This window comes from Sus scrofa, chromosome 6 (assembly GCF_054392235.1).
Source record: "Sus scrofa isolate SSC_HxYL_T2T_F1_AM1 chromosome 6, Sscrofa_HxYL_maternal_Yorkshire_Landrace_v2.0, whole genome shotgun sequence".
NCBI lineage: Eukaryota > Metazoa > Chordata > Mammalia > Artiodactyla > Suidae > Sus > Sus scrofa.
This window is the reverse complement of record NC_139388.1, coordinates 38,123,086-38,137,191: the sequence shown is the minus strand read 5'-3', so window position 1 is coordinate 38,137,191 and position 14,106 is coordinate 38,123,086. Positions and strand designations below refer to the sequence as shown.

The 14,106-nt window shown below is 45.0% G+C and overlaps 2 protein-coding genes across 5 annotated transcripts in view; one reads left to right on the top strand and one right to left on the bottom strand.

Moving 5' to 3' along the window:
• Positions 1 to 6,667, bottom strand: part of ABCC11 (ATP binding cassette subfamily C member 11) — an 84,867-nt gene extending 78,200 nt beyond the window's left edge. For 3 of the 4 annotated variants that reach the window (XM_021094229.2, XM_084960339.1, XM_084960340.1), the window contains exon 1: positions 3,511 to 3,665. The gene's annotated coding sequence lies outside the window, so the exon portion shown is untranslated. Of the gene's footprint in view, positions 1 to 3,510; positions 3,666 to 6,541 lie in introns of those variants that run through there. The other variant, XM_021094228.2, reaches the window with a different exon arrangement.
• Positions 2,667 to 14,106, top strand: part of LONP2 (lon peptidase 2, peroxisomal) — a 93,573-nt gene continuing 82,133 nt past the window's right edge. The window contains exons 1-3 of the mRNA XM_005664451.4: positions 2,667 to 3,007; positions 11,391 to 11,625; positions 13,916 to 14,047. Of these exons, the coding sequence (XP_005664508.3) occupies positions 2,775 to 3,007; positions 11,391 to 11,625; positions 13,916 to 14,047 (600 nt within the window). The 5' untranslated portion in view covers positions 2,667 to 2,774. The remainder of the gene's footprint in view (positions 3,008 to 11,390; positions 11,626 to 13,915; positions 14,048 to 14,106) is intronic.

Below are 14,106 nucleotides of genomic sequence, written 5' to 3'. Positions count from 1 at the left end.
CGTCCTCATGGATACTAGTCGGGTTCATTACCACTGAGCCACAATGGGAACTCCCAAGGTGGCCTTTTGAAAACATAAGCTTGAAAAACTATTCCACAATTGGAACTCACCTATGGCTTGCACCAGGCTTAGAGTAAGACCCAAACTTCTTAGCAGATGCCTTACCCCCACTGCTCACTCCTTGGAGAGCCTTTTCCAACCCCACCCTACCGGCTTCCCTCCTTGCTTCCCTCAACAGGGCCCATCTCAGTAAATTCCAGGAACAGGCTCCTCAAACATTCTAAACTCATTCCAGCCACAAAGGCTTTCAGTCATTGGAACAGAGCACCCTCCAACCATCTAAAGGACGAATCATCATCCCAAAGGATTTTCCTTGCTTACTGTTTGTTTCTTCCCCCTAGAATGTCAGCTCCATTAAAGCAGGAACCTCATCTGCTGTGTTCACCGATGTATTTCCAGCACCTAACATAATATCCCGTATATGAAGGCATTTTTTTGGAGTTCCCTTTGTGACTCAGCAGAAATGAATCTAACATCCATGAGGACACAGGTTCAATCCCTGGCCTCGCTCAGTGGGTTAAAGGATCCGGCATTGCTGTAAGCTGTGGTGTAGGTTGCAGACTCGGCTGGGACCTGGCACTGCTGTGGCTGTGGTGTAGGCCGGTGGCTACACCTCCTGATTCAACCCCTAGCCTGGGAACTTCCATATGCCACAAGTGTGGCCCTAAAAAGAAAAATAAAGAAAAAAAAGAGAGGGAGAGACTTGTTTACTGCATGAATAGAAGCTGGGAGCATGTCAGATCTTTAGGCAGGAGACTCGAGTTTCTGCCCTTCTGTCTCCAGCACAGTGGCCAGGATACCTGCTTTCTCTTTCCCTTACCTGAGCATATAGAAACAAACAGTTCCATCTGTGCTCTATCAGACCTGGCTGTTTATGGGTCTGTGCCCCTGGCCAAGAAGTGCTTCTGGGTAGGACCTTGCCTTCTGCTACTTCTCTGCCCTCCACAGTCAGCAGGCCCTCCACCAATGCTTGTTGACTTGACTAGACTGGAAGTTTCTTCCTAGATTCTGAGCGCATAGCCGGACTTCATATTTGGGGAAAACTTTCCCTCTCTAACCTAGCCAAATCCCAACAGGAAGGAGCTCCCAATGGTCAAACCCAAAAAAACTCAAGCAGGAAACACATGACAGTATTGCATTATAATCCATAATTATCTAAATATCCATGAGTTCACACTAACATAAAAATAATGGAGGAGTTCCTGTAGTGGTGCAGTGGTTAATGAATCCGACTAGGAACCATGAGGTTGCGGGTTCAGTCCCTGCCCTTGCTCAGTGGGTTGACGATCCAGCGTTGCCGTGAGCTGTGGTGTAGGTTGCAGATGCGGCTCGGATCCCGCGTTGCTGTGGCTCTGGCGTAGGCTGGTGGCTACAGCTCCGATTGGACCCCTAGCCTGGGAACCTCCATATGCCGTGGGAGCGGCCCAAGAAATAGCAGAAAGACCAAAAAAAAAAAAAAAAAAAAAAAAAAAAATTAAAAAAAGGAAAAAAAAAACTGAAAAAAAAAGAAAAAAAAATGGAATAAGTAAATAAGTTAGGGAGAAAGAGTAGCTTTTTCATAAAGAATTCCAACTAATACATGTAGAATTAACTCCCTACAGATACTTTACTTAGAACGAGAAAATAGTAACTTAAAGTGGAGAAAGCAGGCAGATGCCACCTTCACTAAGTAACCACGGTCAAAATCACCCCTAGTAAGACATTTCGCCATCATATATCCCTCAGGTCACATCACATCTGTGGTTTTGCTACTAAAAATATATAACACTGATGTTGGGAAAATATCAGATAGACCCAAACTGAGAAGCACTCTACAAAAAAAAGAGACCAAAACTCTGTGTTCCTGTCGTGGCACAGCGGAAACGAATCCGACTAGGAACCTAGGAACCTTGAGGTTTCTGGTTTGATCCCTGACCTCACTCAGCAGGTTAAGGATCTGGCATTGCCTGAACTGTGGTGCAGGTCCCAAACTTGGCTGGCAACTGGCGTTTTGCTGTGGCTGTGGTGTAGGCCGTCGACAACAGCTCTGATTAGACCCCCCAGCCTGGGAACCTCCATGTACCACGGGTGTGGCCCTAGAAAAGACAAAAGACCAAAACAAACAAAAACAAACAAACAAAAAACCTCTTTGAAAGTACCAAAGCTTTGAAAGAAAAAAGAAAAAAAGAGTGAGGAGACATCACAAATAAATGAAAAGCGGGATCCTGGACGAGAAAAAAAACGACATTAGTGAGAAAACTGGCAAATTTGTGGATGCCTATAGATTAGACATGTTAATTCCTGGCTTTTACGACTGAACTGTGATTGTGTAAAACGATTACAGGGTAAGCTGGGTGAAAGGTACATTTACCGTACTTCTACTATATTTTTGCAACGTTTTTGTACACCTAAAGTCAATTTAAAAAGAAAGGCACAAACATTTCAAGTGGACATAATTTACATGAGAGCACCCTTGGCCACACAACTCAGCTCTGAGACCGAAGCGGGCTCAGCGACACGGGACCCTCCGGAATACCTCGCGCGCCTCTCTTCGAAAGTGTTCGGCGCCCGGGAAGAGGCGGTGCTTGGCGGTGGCTGAGCCTGGGGGCGGGCGAGAGCGCGGGCCGGAAGCGGCGGCGTGCCGGGGGGCTAGAGCTGCTGTTGCCGCCGGATAGGCCGCGCGGGGCACCGCGTCTTTCTCCTGAAGCCGCTCCTCAGCGTGGAGGGCAGTCGCCATGTCGTTGGTGAACCCCATCCAGATCCCCAGCCGCCTCCCGCTGCTGCTCACGCATGAGGGCGTGCTGCTGCCCGGCTCCACCATGCGCACCAGCGTGGACTCGCCCCGCAACCTGCAGCTGGTGCGGAGCCGGCTGCTCAAGGGCACATCGCTGCAGAGCACCATCCTGGGCGTCATTCCCAACACACCCGACCCGGCCAGCGACGCGCAGGACCTGCCGCCGCTGCACAGGTAGGCCGGGCGGCCCGGCGGCGGCTGCGCGGCCTCCTCCCGGAGACCCCTGCCCGGCCTCGGGGCGCGGGGCTCCGGGCGGCCCCGCGGCGGGGTTCGGCCTCTTCAGATGTCTCACATGCCAGACGGGGATGACAGAGGAATGTCTCGTAACTGTTAAATGAGCTCACTCATGGAGTCGTAAAAACTGCACAATTAGCTGCTGACAATCTAATGCGAATTTCCCTCCCCGCCCCCTGGGTCTTCAGGCTCCTAGGCCGATGCTCTTCACTTTCCGGGGCCACCCACTTTCTTTTCCTTTCCCTATCCTCTTCTCTCCTTGCCCCCCAACCCCTTTTTTGGTCCTCTTAAACTGAAATCCTTGCAGGCTCACGCGTTTTGTCTTTTCCCTGCTTCATCCTAAGTTGCACCATTTCTTCCTTAATTGGGGATAGCTTTCTTCCAACCCCCCGCCCCCCTTTTCCCCTTCGTGCTTGCTTGTTTTCCTTCCTAAAGGACCTTACCTGTTCACGTTTTCCCTTGTCTCCCTTTCTGGAACTTTCCTGTCTTCTCATCTCATAACATTTCATTTCTTAGGCCCCAAGCTTATCACGAGATCTCTTACACTATGGTCCTAATTGAGTGTCAGGCTGACCCTGTGCTGCTTTCTTTCTTCTGTAACTTGGAAACGAACAGCGTCGTCTCTCAGGTGTGTTATGAAGATTAGATGAAATAATGTATGTGGTCTGCTTTGTGCCACGCTGGATAAATGGTAGCACTGTCCAGGATTGTAGCCACTAGCCACCTGGGGTTATAGAGGGCTTGGAATGTTGCTTGTCCAAATCGAGATGTTAGAGTGTGGTCACTTGCTGTGATTCGCCACGAACAGTCCCGGTTTTATCACTGAAAGTCCTATGTCCCAGGAAACCCCTTAGTCCCAGACAAGCCAGGGTGGTTGATCACCTTCAGTGTGCTATAGGTATACAGTGCACGCTAGGTTTTGAATATTTGGTATGAAAAATGTTTTATTGATTAATAAATACGTAAAGATTAAATGTTGGAATGGTGGAGTTCCTGTGGTAGTGCAGTGGGTTAAGAGTCAGATTGCGGTGGCTCCTGGGGTTGCTTCAGAGGTGCCCTTTGATTCCCTGCCTGGGGCAGTGGAGTAAAAGTGTCCTTTATTGCCACAGTTGTGGCATAGGTCACAGGTGAAGTCAGATTCAGTTCCTGGCTTGGGAACTTCCATATGCCATGGCTGTGGCCATAACAACAACAAAAAGTTGGTATGGTAATATTTTGGATATCTGGGGCTAAGTAAAATATTAGCATGTCATCTGTTTCTTCTTACTTTCTAATGTGGCTACTGAAATTACATACCTGCATCACATTATGTTTCTTTTGGAGAGTGCTGATACATAGTATTGCCCTCTGCTATTATCTTCAAACTTGCTTTCCAAGCCCCCTGCCCCCTCTCCTTATCTCTTGAGATATTTTCAATTTAGAACACCCCCACACACACCTGCAGTTATCCTTTTGAAAAATGAGGCGTGCCTACCTCTGAGTGAATTTGGAAAGGGTTAGGAATGTCTTATTTTTGTCAAAATCTTGTGATCAAATACCTTTTTTTTTTTTTTTTTTTTTTGGCTTTTGTCATTTTTTGGGCCACTCCCTCAACATATGGAGGTTCCCAGGCTAGGGGTCCAATTGGAGCTGTAGCCACCGGCCTACGCCAGAGCCACAGCAGTGCAGGATCCGAGCCTCGTCTGCAACCTACACCACAGCTCCTGGCAACGCCGGATCGTTAACCCACTGAGCAAGGCCAGGGATGGAACCCAAAACCTCATGGTTCCTAGTCGGATTCGTTAACCACTGCGCCACGATGGGAACTCCTCGAATACATTTTTTGAAAGGAGAGTCCATAGCTTTATTCACATTCTCAAAGGAGATTTGATATCCCCCCCAAAAAACAAAACAAAAGAAAAAAAAAAAACAAAACCATTGTTAGAAGTCCATTGTTAGTCTACATTGTAAAAGCCTTGCTTTTCTCAGGCTGGAAAACATTTTGGTTCCCAACTGATCTGCTTTGCTTATTGCTGGAGGGGAGTTGGATCATTTTCACGTTTCAGTAGTAAATTCTGATAAATGGTATTGGAGTCTACTTGCCTTGCATATAACCCACTCCTTAAGTCTCTGTTTTTTTTCTCCCATAATTTTTTGCTCTCTGTGCCAGGGCACTTAGTTTTGAGGCAGGAGTACTTCTGATCAAATACTTTGTTTGTTCCCACTGATTACCCATGAGTACACTGTGAATTTCGAAAGTTGATTTAGTCATGTTTCAGGTTAGCATGACTATTTATTGGTATGATTCTGGCAAGATTTTGGAGGGTTTTTTAAATTGCTTTGCTGTCAATCCCTCCAAAACAACAACTAAAATCCCCTGCTAGGAAGTAATTGCTATATTCAAATACTATGTATTCTGGTTCTTGCTGTTCATTTTGCTGCTTTTGTTTAAATGAATAGCAATGTTAAAACTTAATCATTTAGGTTAGAAAATACACACTGAAAATTCCTCATAGGTTTCAGCATTATTCGTACCCACCAGACAGTCTTAGAAATATTGTTCTTAAAACAAACAAAAAAAAAGGGGGTAGTTCCCGTCGTGGCGCAGTGGTTAACGAATCCGACTAGGAACCATGAGGTTGCAGGTTCGGTCCCTGCCCTTGCTCAGTGGGTTAACGATCCGGCGTTGCCGTGAGCTGTGGTGTAGGTTGCAGATGCGGCTCGGATCCTGCGTTGCTGTGGCTCTGGCGTAGGCCAGTGGCTACAGCTCCAATTCGACCCCTAGCCTGGGAACCTCCATGTGCTGCGGGAGCGGCCCAAGAAATAGCAAAAAAAAAAAAAAAAAAAAAAAAAAGGGAGTTCCCATTGTGGTTAAGTGGTTACGAACCTGAGTAGGATCCATGAGGATGCGAGTTCAATCCCTGGCCTTCCTCAGTGGGTTATGGATCCGGCGTTTCCATGAGCTGTGGTGTAGGTCATAGACTCAGCTTGGATCCTGTGTGGCTGTGGCTGTGGGATAGGCTGGCAGCTATAGCTCCAATTCGACCCTTAGCCTGGGAACTTCCATATGCCATGGGTACGGCCCTAAAAAGAAGAAAAAAAAAAAAGGAAATATCATTCCCTACTTAAAAAGTCTAGGTAGAAAAATTGCACCTGCTTTCCTCGGTATTCGGTTCCAATATCTTTTTTTATCTCTAATATAACCTCTAAATACTCTTATTTTAAAAAATTAGTAGTCCCCGCTGTGGCACAACGGAATCTGCAGCACGAGGACACAGGTTCAGTCCCCAGCCTGGCACAGTGGGTTAAAGGGTTGGATTCCATGTTGTCACAACTAGGTTGCAACTGCTGCTTAGATCTGATACCTGGCCCGGGAACTCCATTTGATGTGGGGCGGCCGAAAAGGAAAAAAAATGAAGAGAGCTGTAATAGAACAAGTATCGTTATCTTGAACAATATTCTGTTTCAATACACACATCTGTCCTTCCCAGTTACCTGCTTTGCAAGGTGGCGGTGGGACCCCAGAGGGAAGGTGAGGGCGCTGCTCCTGTCTCCTGTTTCTTTTAGACCATCCAGGTGGCAGTGCCTCAGCCTTCGAGGGGTGGCAGAAGTAATTGTTCCCCTGTGCCTTGTCATACCATGGGACAGAGCCAGATGTTGACTTACCTGAGCCACTTCCTTTACCGTTTTGAAGAGCACAGCCCCTTCCTGCATGTCCATGTGCAGGCGTGTTGCCTGACCAGGCAGAGTTTTGGATCCTGCCCACAAGCCACCTCAGACAACCCACTTCACTGGACTATCTTTTGAGGGGCTCCTTGGTGACCCACTGTGTTCTTAGTGAACGTGGATGGTAATTTGGTGTTCCCTGCACACTGTCCTCATGCCTTTCAAGATGGCCCTGCCGTCTTCTCCCAGCCTTCCATTCATCCATTCACCTGCCTACATTTCTTCAGCATGTAGGTTGCTCAGTCCTTCTTTGGTTTTTGGCTTCTATCTTTAGAGCCCCTCGTTAGTTTCATTGGCACGTGTCTGACCAAAAAATGAATGCTCTATGTAGAGCAGATACACCATTTCAAAATTCAGAGCAAGTCTTTATCCACATATTACTCTTCTTTGTATCTGTCTATCAGCACTTTTTCTTTTTGCTTTTTTTAGGGCTGCAACTGCAACATGTGGAAGTTCCCAGGCTAGAGGTCGGTCGAATCAGAGCTACAGCAACAAGGGATCTGAGCCGCATCTGCAACCTATACCACAGCTCATAGCAATGCTGGATGCTTAACCCACTGAGGCCAGGGATCAAACCCACATCCTCATGGATACTAGTCAGGTTTTTAAACCATTTGAACCGCATTGGGAACTCCTTAACTATTCAAAAAACGACTACCTGCTAATCCTAAGATTAAAATATTTAATCTTTTCTATTATTAAGTATGTAATGAATAGCTCTACTTAGATTTTCCTAATCTGCATTTAAGGAAAATCTGTCTACAAGTGTCATTCTTTTTCTTTCTTTCTTTTTTTGCTTTTTAGGGCTGCATATGGAAGTTCCCAGGCTAGGGGTCAAATTGGAGCTATAGCTGCCGGCCTATACCATAGCCACAGCAATGCAAGCTTGGAGCCACGTCTTTGACCTACACCACAGCTCACAGCAATGCTGGATCCTCAACCCACTGAGCGAGGCCAGGGATCAAACCCACAACGTCATGGTTACTAGTTGGATTTGTTTCCATTGAGCCACTGTGGGAACTCCTACAAGACGCATTTCTTAAATTCAGAAATGAACTTTCAAGAAAGGAGTGAAAATCAAAAACCCTATAGCCATAGAAGCCTCATCTGTGGAACCTGGGGCTATCCTAATAGTCTCTTTCCTTGTTTCTATGTCATTATTAATCATGATGATAAATTTTGCTCAAAATCATCAAATATTGAGAAAGATACGTAGGGCGACACCAAGGCAAAACTAAAAAGATATTTTGGAGTTGCCGTTGTGGCTCAGGGGAAATGAATCTGACTAGTATCCATGAGGATGTGGGTTATAGATCTGGAGTTGGTGTGAGCTTTGGTGTAGGTTGAAGACTTGGTTTGGATCCCGTGTGGCTGTGGCTGTGGCGCAGGCCAGCAGCTGTAGCTCTGATTCGACCCCTAGCCTGGGAACCTCCATTTGCTGTGAGTGCAGCCCTAAAACGACCAAAAAAAAAAAAAAAAAAAAGAGAGAGAGAGAAAACACCCAAAACTAAATAACATATTCAAAACTTTTGTATATACATTTTTTATTAGGAGGAAAGGCATAGTGTACTTCTAGCTTCATCTCAGTTCAGAACATCTTCCTTTCACAGTCAGCAGAAGTATCTTCATTTGCTTTATGAGAAAACTTATTTTTAGTCTCATCTTTAATCAGTGATGTAGCCCAAATAATTTATTCCCTATTTCTGGAGGTTTGGATTTGTCTCCTCTCTCTCAGGTTTCTCCTTGGTTTCTAGTTTGTAAACCCCTTAGGCCAGGAACCCGGTTTCTCCTCAGTCATTGTTTTTTGTATACGCAGCTGTGAACCCTTTTTGCATTGAGTAAGCACAGATGGTTGTCATCTGCAGTGAGTTCCAGTTCAGTCAGTTCAGGTATTGCTAATTCTCTCAGGCAATCTGAGTTGATTTTCAGGTGATGGGAGAGAGAACCTCCTGTTTGATTAATGATGGAAGAAAAGCAGCCACAACACAAATAACTAAAGTGGTTTTTTTCTTTTTTTTTTTTTTTTTTTTTGTCTTGGACATGTTGGTGTTGGTTGGACATCCAGCTGTATCACTAGACCTTTTTTTTTTTTTTTTTTTGCCTTTTAGAGATGAACCTGTGGCATGTGAAGGTTCCCAGGCTAGGGGTCAAATCAGAGCTACACCTGCCAGCCTACGCCGCAGCCACAGCAACACAGGATCCAAGCGGAGTCTGCGACCTACATCACAGCTCACAGCAACACCAGATCCTTAACCCAAGGATCAAACCTGCGTCCTTATGGATACTAGTTGGGTTTGTTACCGCTGAGCCACAATGGGAACTCCAAAAGTATGAAGTTTTTAAAGTACGTGATACTTTTTTGCCCCACCAAATTGTCTCCCGAAGTTTTTGGCTTAAGTTGCTGTTTAAATCAAGTTTTCTCCCTTGTCTACATGGCATGCCTGGAAGGTGGTGAAAGAGATACGCATAGCTCCGAATAAGCTGAGTGGAGAAGGGAAGCCAAAGGTTACAGAAAATTGCAGAATGAATAATTTATAGGTGGCGAAAAAGATATGCATAGCTCAGAAGGAGCTGGGTGATGAAAGGAAGTCAAAGGTTACAGATAATTGCAGAATGAATCATTTATACTCAAGTAATCTAGAATTAACTGTATCTAGAAGTGAGCAGGCTCACTAAAATCATCACATATCAGAGTGTTTAAGATGGACAAGTGCCATGTTCCAGGGTCACCATTTTCCCAGGGTGCCAAGAGCTCTGGTCATTTGCATTTTAGTTTCTTTTGTGAAATGACCACCTTTCCTGGGGCTGAGGGGAGAAAATATAATTGTAGTTTGGGACCCGGCAGTGTCCCCTGAATGCTGATCTCTCCATTTCGTGTGACTTGGACTTTTTGCATGGGAGTTCCTTTCTGTGAAGTCGGTTTACATGGGACTTGGTCAGAATTGCCTCTTCTGATTAGGAGCTAAGACCTAAAGTATAACTTCTTCAACTCGTCTTAGTGAGGTGGTTACCACTTGAAACTGAACTAGGTTTATACCTTCTGGAGTTGGAGGTTTTTGTCTGACTCCGCGGGCCATGACAGCGGGGTCCCTGATATTTAGAAATTTCCCATATTCTGTAATTCAGAATTCAAGGGCACACAGGTTAATTTGCAAGTTGGAAGGCAGTCTTATAGATTATGTAAAAAACTTGGCTTGGTGTTAGTAGCAAAACTGGTTTTGGAACAGGGATTTCTTAGATTGTTTTACATCTTTATGTTTAAATCTGTTTAATATGTTAATATTTATTCTCTTGTAAGTTGCCTCATGTCTAGTTGGCAAAATTAATTTGAGCTATGTAAATCTCAACTGCTTTTTCCTCTTACACGTTTTTAACCGTTCACTTTTTATTGTAAGGTTATATTTTTTCAGAGGACATATTTTTCAGCACATTGACTAATATATTTTTGTTTTTTGGCTGCGCCTGTGGTATGCAGAAGTTCTTAGGCCAGGCCAGGGATCAAACCTGTGCCACAGTAGTAACAACACCAGATCCTTAACCTACTGAGCTACCAGGGAACTCTTCCTCTTCCTTTTTTTTTTGCTTTTTAGGGCTGCACTCGAAACACATGGAGGTTACCAGGTTAGGGGTCGAATCGGAGCTACAGCTGCTGGCCTCCACCACAGCCATAGCAACGCTGTGTCTGTGACCTATACCACAGCTCAGGGCAATGCTGGATTCTTAGCGAGGCCAGGGATTGAACCTGCAACCTCACAGTTCCTAGTCAAATCTTCAACCTCGAGGTTCCTTGTTTCCGCTGCACCACAACGGGAACTCCTCTTATATTTTTACGCTAAATAATTCGAATGTTTAGGAATTTCTACCAAATTCTTTTTTTTTTTTTTTTCTTTTAATTTTATGGCCTCACCCAGAGCATGTGGAAGTTCCCAGACTGGGGATTGAATCCGAGCCATAGCTGTGGTGAAGACCAGATGCTTTAGCCCACTGTGCCAGGCTGGGGATCGAACCCCTGCCTCTGCAGCAACGCAAATCACTGCAGTCAGATTCTTAACCCACTGAGCCACCAGGGAACTCCTTGTCTTACATTTTTATGCTTAAATAATTCAAATGTTTAGGAATTGCTACCTAATTCTTAAAGGAGGTGCTAATTGTAATGAGCTGGCCTTATAGCAGATGGTGGGGACTTCACAGACCGTGTACTGCATGCTAAATTAAATAGAGGGAGTTCCCATCATGGCTCAGCAGAAACGAATCTGACCAGCAGCCATGAGGACCCAGGTTCGATCCCTGGCTCCACTCAGTGGGTTAAGGATCCAGCACTGCCACGAGCTGTAGTATAGTTTGCAGACGTGGCTCAGATCCCGCGTTACTCTGAGCTGTGGCGTGGGCCAGCGGCTACAGCTCTGATTTGACCCCTAGCCTGGGAACCTCTATATGCTGTGGGTGCAGCCCTAAAAAAAAAAAGACAAAACTAATTAATTACTTAGAGAAATAATTCCTTTACACTTTTGATGTGTTCTTTATTAATGACTTTCTTAGAAAAGGCAATCCTTTGGAGGTGAGTCTGTGTTCTGCCGTATTGAGCATTTGTAATGCTGATGTTCTGTGTGTTTTTCAGGATTGGGACGGCTGCGCTGGCGGTCCAGGTTGTGGGCAGTAACTGGCCCAAGCCCCACTATACTTTGCTGATTACGGGCCTGTGCCGTTTCCAGATCGTACAGGTGGTCAAAGAGAAGCCATATCCCGTTGCTGAAGTGGAGCAGTTGGATCGGCTCGAGGAGTTCCCCAACACCTGCAAAACTAGGGAGGAGCTAGGAGAACTGTCGGAGCAGTTTTACAAGTATGCAGTGCAAGTGAGTTGCTTTCAGTTTTCTCTTAAAAACCTCTTTTCTTCCGTTTCTTTGTAGCCCCATGAATTTGTTGAGTGGCGAGGTTACCAGGCAGCATATGTTTAAATGCTTTAGCAATGTATTATATTAATATCAGTTTGCTTTTGTTGAGATTGGACCTAAACCATTCTAGGACATACCAGCCAAAAGGGTATATCTAAAGTTATCCAAAGGGTATTTTTTCTTCTTCTTTTTTTTTTTTTTTTTTGGTCTTTTTGCCTTTTCTAGGCCCGCTCCCGCTGCATATGGAGGTTCCTAGGCTAGGGGTTGAATCGGAGCTGTAGCCACCGGCCTACGCCAGAGCCACAGCAACGCTGGATCCGAGCCGGGTCTTCGACCTACACCACAGTTCACGGCAATGCCGGATCCTTAACCCACTGAGCAAGGCCAGGGATCGAACCCGCAACCTCATGGTTTCTCATCGGATTCGTTAACCATTGCGCCATGACGGGAACTCCCAGAGGGTAGTTCTAAAGCTTCCCTTTTAACTTCCAGTGTTTCCCAACCAGATAGTTATTAAAGCTAAAAACTCTTAAAAATTAAAATAATACAGAAGCTGTTCATCACTAGAACATCAAGCCATCAAATTACAAGTTACGTTTATGCAGAAATCAGGGTCACGCAGTGACTGGTAATAACTAAGGAAGATTAAGCCCATGGTAGACTGATTTCAGGTATGGTTACACCTTGCTCATCTAGACTTCTGGGAGGGGAGCGCACATGCATTAACTATTGGACTCTCTAATTCTGGGTTTGCCTTGTTTTGGTTAACTCTGGATTGAACAAAAAGCTCTTCCCTTCACCCCATTTTGTTTCAGAGCTTACTGAAACACATTATGAAATGTAGTCTTCGGTTTCCTCTTGCTGAAATCCAGTGACCAAACTGGAGCTACGCAGGTCGATTTTTTTGTCTTTTTTTTTTTTTTAGGGCAGCGTCTGGAGGCCTTATTATGACAAACACCACTGACTGAGGAAAGATGTGTAGGGCAAATGCGCACAGTCTGTGGAATTTGTACCAGATGTGGCATTTGCAGTGACACATCGCTAGGGGTGAACAGCAGTGGGAAAGTAGAAAATCTGGAGCTGTACCTGTGGTGGTGCTGAAAGGAAGAACCCCTTGAAGAAAGAAACTTCAGTTTAAGGACAGGAGTGAATACAGTATTTAGGGATGAAGGGGAGAGAGGGGGAAATAGATGTTCCCTTCCTTTTCCTGGGTAATCCTCCTGGGGCCACTGTCCTGTAGACACAGCTCGGGGCTTCTTCCTCTTATTCTTTCCCTCTCCCCACTTTGAATCCATGGGGGTCACTTAGGGACCCAGGTGGGTTGGAGAGTCATTTCAAAACATGCTTCTGTCATTGCCGAGGAAGGAAACGGGGAAGTGTGGCAAATCTCTCAATGGCTTTTAATTGACAGAAGGGACTGTCACTTCCTTTCAGGTTTCATGGTTCAAGGCCAGACCCATAGCCATATCCGTGTTGAAAAGGAGAAAGAACAGCCCTATCCTGTGCCCAGTAGGAAAGGAGAACTTTGTCAGCGGGCCCAGTGACTATCAATTACTGAAAGTGTGCCTTGAGCTTCATCTGTCTTAATCCAGGATATACCCTGGAAGGTGTTTTTTTGTTTTTGTTTTTGTTTTGTTTTGTTTTTTAAGTCATTCAATCAGTGCTCAGATTCTGGTTAATCCAATGTTCTACTGAAAAACAGTTATTTCAGCTACTGATTGGCTAACATGGTAGCATCAGTCATGTTAAATCTCCAGAATTTGACCATTTCATCGTGATTGTGTAAGAGACTGTCCCGTGTCCTTAAGAACAAGGGTCTTGAGGTCTGCAGTTGATTCTAAAATGTCCGCAGTAATTGTATGAGGTTGGGGAGGGAGAAAGCAAATGTGGGAAAATGTTAAAATTGGTGAATTCGGTGCAAGGGGTTTATTGTACTATTGTAGCTTTTCTATACATTTTGATTTTTTCAAAATGAAATAATACATTAACTTACACATTTACAGAGCCTCTCATGAACAGTAGTATTGTCCACTCTTGAGCCATTTTCGCTTTTCACACTGACCAATGTTTTAAAAGTACATCTCTTTTCCTCTGCGTCCTGTAAAAGTGCTTGGACAACAATCATCAGTGATCTTTCAAAAACAGAGACTTTCCCTGAGGGGCCCAAACATGAAACCTGTATGACAGTATGATTTTTTTCAGTTCACAAATGATAGCAGATGTCACTGAGAAAACTTTTTTCCTCTTGCAGTTGGTCGAAATGTTGGATATGTCTGTCCCTGCGGTTGCTAAATTGAGGCGGCTTTTAGATAGTCTGCCAAGGGAGGCTTTACCAGATATCCTGACATCAATTATCCGAACAAGCAACAAAGAGAAGCTCCAGGTACGTTGTTCCCCTCTGGAATGCCACATGGCTTTGTCACTTCTTTTTTTTTTTTTTGT